This window comes from Nansenia antarctica, assembly GCF_963989245.1.
Source record: "Nansenia antarctica genome assembly, chromosome: 6".
Lineage (NCBI taxonomy): Eukaryota > Metazoa > Chordata > Actinopteri > Argentiniformes > Microstomatidae > Nansenia > Nansenia antarctica.
In genome coordinates, this window is record NC_137676.1 from 71583003 (window position 1) to 71590502 (window position 7500).

Consider the following 7500-nt stretch of genomic DNA (forward strand, 5'->3'; position numbering starts at 1 on the left):
CTATTTCCCCAGGTTGTCAGTCTGTGAAGTCCCAGAGGAAGGCTGTGCTTCTCTGGCTTCAGCTCTGAGGTCTAACCCCTCCCACCTGAGAGAGCTGGACCTCAGCTACAATCACCCAGGAGACTCAGGACTGGCGCTGCTCTCTGCTGTACAGAAAGATCCACTCTGTAAACTACAGACACTCAGGTAAAGGCTGAATATGTGGCTGGACGCATCAATGAGATTAATGCACAGTATCTATTTCCCACATGATTGTGAGTGTGTCATCCAACCACTGTATGTTCTTCTGTGGTTGATACAGTGTGGACCATGGTGGAGAGTGCAGGCTCAAACCTGGGATGATCAAATGTAAGTCCCCAACACTGTAGAGAACAGGACTGTGATATTACTCAAGAATCAGTAAGGTACAGCAGAGTTCAAACAGAGCACCAGTATTGTATTCATATGTAAATAAAAAATATTAGTAAATGTGAATTAGTTGTATCCCTTGTAAAACATTTTAAATTAATGGGTAATATGTTGTGAAAAAAAGTAAAGTCCAGTTCACATCTATGCGACGCGATACAATGGAACGCAACAGAACTCGCAGTCCCAAGGAATCGCCAGCGATTTGACATGTCAAGTCTCAGCAGAACGTCCAGATTTTATGGAACGTCTGATATTTCTCTTCAGCCAATCAGGAAATAGCACAGACCAGCGTCATCTGTTGCCAAGAAGCGGAGTGGACCTTATTAATACGACCCGTTTCTGAGCCAAACAGGAATTCACATTTCGTGGTAACGATGAGAGTGCAAACTCTTCTAATCATGACTATGTTGAGCTATTACATGCTTTTGCTGAGAAAGATGAAAAGTTAGCTAGACATTTGTAGACAGGTAGGCAAGACTCTTGAAACTCTCACCTAGAAAGGGGTACATCTTTGTGAGTGACATGAAACAGACCCCTCCGTCGCTGTTGAATCTCTACTAGACTTTGCAGAATCTAATCAATAATCAATAACTTGGACGACACATCGAACTTGCGGTCTCATGTTGGGCACTCTTTATTATAGAATGAACTCGCCTGACGGGCGTGGTAATCCTAGACATGACAGTAGCCAATAGATAATCCCTTGTTGTTGTTATATAGGAAGCTGGCTTTACTCAACTTTTAGGTCTGTCATGACAATGGGGTCTGAATATGAGTGCAGCGGTGTGTTTTTATGTTTTCATCTAGTGTGTGTGTGCGTGACTGCGTGTTAGCCTTGACAGTTAATGCATTTGTGTTTTAAATGGAAGGCAAGTTAGCTAGCTAGATAATCATTAGACTGCTGCCTGGTCTGACATCAAGCACTTGATGCTCGACACAAGTGATGCCACGATTACTGACTTCTCCTCCTCAGCTGATGTGATTGCTGCTGCTAGACTGTCTATGCTCTCCTTGAAAGCGGTCAGATAGGTCTCAGCATCTCCTCCTGCTACCTGCCTCAGCCCTAATGTCAGGTGTTTCCCTGACTTCAATGACACCTAAAACATACACCGTAACCGCTTTTAAACCTCAATCATGTTTGCCTTAAAGCAAATTCACAATAACAATAAATGCATTAAATATGTATACTTAAATATATTATATATTTTATGTAAATCCAGAATTGCAATCAATGTATAAATTAGTATAATAATTTACTGCCTGATTTAATTGGAAACAAGTACATGTTGTTTACACACACACACACACACACACACACACACACACACACACTTTAGAGGATTATGGTTATTGTTAGAGGGCTCAATGGCAGTACATACCTGCATGCCTTGGTAATGGCTGTGATTAAATGTGGTGGCATCCTGGTGTAGTGTTGTGCCTGCACCACTCTCCGGATCAAAGTCCTTCAGCATTTCCTCAGCAACCTTACCAATGGACACAATTGATTTTATTATGAATTTGCTATAAACATAATTGTGTTTAAATGGGCAAAACATTTTCAAGAAGTTGAGCAATAGACCAATATCATGTTCAGATATATTTTTACCTGCTTACTCGCCACTATTCTGGCCTCCATCATAATACGACTGCTGAGAAGTGTCTTGCTGGGAAGCCTCTGTGGTACCTTGCCCGTCAGGTTTTTAATTACTGTAGTGAGGACCTTTGGCAGCTTTCGGATGCTCACATTCCCCTCTGTCAGTAGTGTCATGCAGACCTCCCGGATTTCATTTGTGTATCTGCCATTTTCAAATGTGGCATTCTCCTCCCTCTCAGTGCAGTCTATCACAGACTGAAGCTCTCGCTCTCTCCTTTCCAGCTGCTTTACCTCAGCTTCCAGATGTTGAATGGAGGCCTCTGCCATATCTTTACCTCATCCCTCTCCCGCCTGGCTGTCGCCACATTCCCTCTCATCACACTCAGCCTCTTCTGAAGGGCCACCTTCTCCTGCTTCCACTTGTCCTGGAGGCTCAACTTCTCAATGAGCACCTGTATTACTCCCTCTTTCTCCTCAAGATCCTCCTTGGATAGCTTAATGGTAGTTTTTAGCCGTTTAATTGTTTTGTCTTTCATGTCCAATGCTCTTTTTCTTGGTAAAGTTGCTTTTACTCTAATTAATTGTTGTAGGCAGAGGTCATACTGTTTGGAAGAAATTCAGATTGCCAAAATAATTGTAGGTCTTTACACTTGTTTTTCTTCATTTTCTTGATTTTAGAGAGGGCATCATCACATTTTTGTCTGAGGCTGTTTGAGCGACCATATTTATTAGGAACCAATTTAATTATTTCTTCAGTTAATTCTGCTGCAGTCTTCCCGTTTAAACTCTGCTCATAGAGCCAGCCGTTTGTAACGATAGGTGTCACTTGAGGTAACATTTGGGGAGGTGACACTTGAGGTGACACTTGAGGTGCGTTTGTGGCCATAGCTAGACTCTGTAAAAATCAAATATGTAACTTATCAAAACAAAGAACCGAAATTAGGCAAGTCAGTACTGTGTGTTACATGGATTACATTTTATGTGGACATAAAAGAACATATACACTTATCTAGCGATCTACCTATATATTCCAGTTGATTATTTACTATTTACTATTAACCCTTCGAAACCGGAGGTTTCACATTCACACAAACAGCGTCTAGCGGGCTAGAGTAGGCTCTCGAAATTACAACCGGAGCGGAGTAGACTATATTTCTAATCAAAATACAAGACAAACATGTAGCTATATGTATATATTTTTAGATAGAAAACAAGTTGAATTGAACAGAAAACCTACCGCGAAGACGATCAGATGTAAATAATGATGAAGATCTTTCAAGTGTCTCCTTAAATTTACCACAGGAAAAAATCCTCCAATGAGTGGAGACTTGCGGGTAGACCAATAGGAAGTCAAGATGCCTTAGATACAGGTGACACGTCCATTAAAAGGATTACTATTGGTCAGAACGGCGCCGCTGAAAGCGCGAGTGAGTAGCAACGGTAACATTGAAATTACATTCTTAAAACAATAAGTACATCGAAAACAAGTACACAGAGCTAAAACTATAATACATATGGACATGTATGTTGACACATGTAAGACAATATCTTTTTTAATGGTGATTAAGTAGCGAAACCCTGGCAAAACCCCTTTTTCGCACGTTCTACGACCAGTGGGTGGACTCCCTAGTCTAGATAAAGCCACAAGTAGTTGCCAAGTTTTTTCTAACGACGGTTTAAACGTTCTAAAACTGACCCGTCACGTTGCGTTGCATAGATGTGAACTGGGCTTAACAAGATCTCATTGTGAATATTGTAATTTATCCAATTGTATTGATTTGATGATTATGGGCGTCACCACCATATATTTGGGGGGGGGACGTGTCCCCCCCACCTTTGAAACAAGGTCGTTTGGACCCCCCCACATTTGCCATCAAAAATATGTTGCATGACTGGTCAGCGTTATTTTCATTGCTTCACAATCAAATCCGTTCCACTTTATGAGTAGGGGATTGCCCATATCCAGAAATCCACTCCGCGTTTTACTTCTGTTTTTAACACGGCAGCAGCAGCATCGGACACGCACGCAGATTCAAAACATTCAGACTGAGGCAAGACGATATTTAGATCATCCACCAAGATGGATATAAGGATTTTTTTTTTCTAAGAAGAGAAAAGTAAGTCAAAGTCATCCAAGTTTTCCCGTGAGTGGCCAAACAGCAACATTGCGTTCTCCCAAGGTCAAACACAGCCAGCTTTTCTGATAAGAATGTTTGCACCTTATGAGACATTCTCTGTATTAGCAATAGAATTAGCATAGCCTACTAGCAACCAAATACGAGCTAGATCAGCTATATGGCACTAGCAGTTTTGTTAGGCATTACTAGTGCGGTTAGACATGTTTAAATGCAGAACAGACACAGGCGAAATGTCATCAAAAGCACAGAATGGCGACAAACACCTCACAGTGCTTACCTGTCCTGTCATTATTGCATCTCCTGCCCGTGTTCATTGCCCTGAGCATTTGCACTATTTAATTTGGCCATTGCACCCACCCAAAGAATCAATTTTGCATCTGATTGCTTGAGCTAGGGTTAAAAAAGAAGAAGAAAACACCTGTTCCATTTATTTTTCTATTTCTAAAATGCTTGTGATTGTATTTTTTGTATTGATGATTGTATTTCTATGTCAAATGTTCTATTAGAGAAAAACAATATGAACAAGTGCTCAATGCTCAAAGGCGCTTGAACATGTGGCTGTTTGCCACATCCACCAAGAGCATCTTGACAAACTTGACTTAAAGGAGATTTGCCAGTCATTTGTGTCTGCAAATGACAAAAGAGGTCACACTTTTGGAGCCTTTGTATGATGTCTTATGTTCTAATTGTAGAAATCCTGCTGTATGCATAGTACAGATAATAGAGGAGAAATATGATTATAGGAGGAGATATGGAACATTTAATGAAAGGACAAAAAAGGGGAATCTTTGAAATTTTGTGGAAAGAATGGAGTAAAAGCAAGTCTTTAACAGGTTGTATTGAGTTACCTCATTCTTTTCTAATTCACTCTTTGATTCTTTTTGAATCTTCATATTTAATAAAGTACCTAAAAAGTGCCAAGTGTCAGTGTCAGGCCTCTGTGAGTTAAACCAAAACATAATAGTAGTCAGTAATTGCAGACCATGCCAGCTCCAAGGAAAAACAAAGAAAGAGGGAGATTATTTTGGGTGAAAAACGCACCAGAATGCAGGAAATTGAATCTACTATTTAAAAAATTTCGGGGGGAGGACCCCCAGACCCCCCGAAAAATAAGTGTCCCCCCCACATTCAAAAAGCTGCTGACGCCCATGATTTTGTCCCTCTCATTCAGATGCCTGTGAGCTCACACTGGACCCAAACACAGTGAACAGAGAGCTCTCTCTGTCTGAGGACAACAGGAAGGCGACATGGGGGAGAGAGAAGCAGCCGTATCCTGATCACCCAGAGAGATTTAAGGACAGTGCACAGGTGCTGTGTAGAGAGGGTCTGACTGGGCGCTGCTACTGGGAGGTAGAGTGGAGGGGAGGAGGGCCTTTTATAGGAGTGACATATAAAGGAATCAGCAGGAGAGGGCTGGGTGCTGACTGTGTGTTGGGATACAATGACAAGTCCTGGAGTCTGTTCTGCTCTGACACCTATGACAGTTACTCTGCCTGGCACAATAATAAGAGAACTGACATACCTGCCCCCTCCTCTGGCTCCCACAGAGTAGGAGTGTATCTGGACTGGCCGGCCGGCACTCTGTCCTTCTACAGGGTCTCCTCTGACACACTGACCCTCCTGCACACATTCCACTCCACATTCACTGAGCCCCTCTACCCAGGGTTTGGGGTTTGGAAGGATAGCTTAGTGACCCTGTGTAAACTAGTCTAAGGGAGATCACACTGAACACCAACGGCTCTAACCTGATGGATCATAACATGATGTAGTTTTAAACACAAGCTTCATACACTCAAACTCAAAAGGTTGTGCTTTTATACTATGATCAAGCCTACACACATGCAGTTGGACAGTGGTGTGTTTTTCACCTGAGATGTTGGATGTACAGATGTTCTCCCCTGTGTCTAGTGTGCATTGTGTAGGGTGTTATGTGCAGTGCTTAGGGTGTAGGGTGTAGTGTCAGTGTAGCTCTTGTGATGAGTAGCCCTGCCTGAGACCAGTCAGCCCAAATGTCTTCCTGGGACCACAAGGACGTCCTCTTGGGTTAATGGCAGAATCGTGGGTCATCCAGGGGAGAGGTCCCCAGTTTGAGCCCTGCTGGTTACATCAGTCCCACTCTGACCACTAGAGGGCAGCAGTGTATGTACATACGAGTTAGTCACATTGGGTATTTGAGCTATGATGCTGTATTACGTAGCTATGTGTCCTCTGTGTGTAGTGTCAGTCCCACTCTGACCACTAGAGGGCAGCAGTTCAGGTCCTGTGAGATGGAGGAGTCTCTGACTGGAAAGTCTTCAGGACTGTGTCAGTGTAGGTTTATACTCCTGCCTCAGATCCTGTCTGCAGCAGTTGATGACGACCAGTTGGTTATTTGCTCATTGTGAAATATGTGAAAAAGTGCAATAGACTGACAAAACAGAAGCATGGATTTTTTCTGTATATTCTTTTACCTTACCATACCTTTTTATTTTATTTCTGGAAATGCAACTGATCGTGAAACAATCCAGATGAATCATTATATTATCAGTCAGACTGGTGATGAACTCTGAGACCCAGAGTCTCTGACCCTGAGGAGAGAGAGTGGATGTGTATAAGAGTTGGTAAAGTTGTGTGTTTGAGTTCTGATGCTGTATTATGTACAAAAACAATACAACATATACATGATCTGAAATTCACTTTCCATGTATTTCTGTACCTGCGTATCCATCCAATGTACATATTTAGCATATATTTCTACATACATGTATTTTCTTGTGTGTGCGTGTGTGTCAGTGTAGCTCTTGTGAAGCCCTGCAAGTCCAGATGGACAGACAGCGAGATCTGGGGCTGGTGGTCAGAGAGGATGGTGCCTATGTGTTTTAGTTGTATTATTTGTATTATTATTATTACAATAACTATCACCTTCTGCCTCCTCCTTCTCATTCTGACAGAGGCCCCATAGTGGCAGCACTAGTCTACTTGCCTGAACTAAACCTATAGTCAAGTTCCTTCATTTTAATATGATGATGATGATGATAATAATTACTGCATAAATATGAATAAAGTGTTTGTGAAACAAAGAACTGTGTGACCTCATGATGACTCTACACATGTCAGAGAGGCATGTCTTGTTCTATGTGATGTATTTCTACATGAACGCAGCCCTGTGCAGGACCATGGACAGCTCCTGATCAGCCTACCTGAAACCACTCAGCAATCACACAGTTGCAGGCAGTGGAGCCTTCAGACAGACAGGCTAGAACCAGCATGGCACTGGAGTTTTACAGTAGAACAGTTATCATAGAAATAGACCTTGAACAACTTGACATGAAAAATCTACGATGAGGAAGATGGATGGAGACCCAGAATCCCTGGTTACAC

The 7500-nt window shown here is 42.2% G+C and overlaps 3 protein-coding genes across 3 annotated transcripts in view; all 3 read left to right on the forward strand.

The window, feature by feature from the left end:
• Positions 1 to 5928, forward strand: part of LOC308159651 (uncharacterized protein) — a gene marked incomplete at its 5' end in the record, with an annotated part of 15557 nt that extends 9629 nt beyond the window's left edge. Inside the window, 3 exons of the mRNA XM_080533468.1 lie at positions 13 to 186; positions 302 to 348; positions 5312 to 5928. Of these exons, the coding sequence (XP_080389594.1) occupies positions 13 to 186; positions 302 to 348; positions 5312 to 5853 (763 nt within the window). The 3' untranslated portion in view covers positions 5854 to 5928. The remainder of the gene's footprint in view (positions 1 to 12; positions 187 to 301; positions 349 to 5311) is intronic.
• LOC308159862 (uncharacterized protein) overlaps positions 1 to 7500 on the forward strand; it is a 48235-nt gene that overhangs the window by 31395 nt on the left and 9340 nt on the right. The window lies entirely within an intron of this gene.
• Positions 1 to 7500, forward strand: part of LOC308159859 (uncharacterized protein) — a 39162-nt gene that overhangs the window by 25014 nt on the left and 6648 nt on the right. The window lies entirely within an intron of this gene.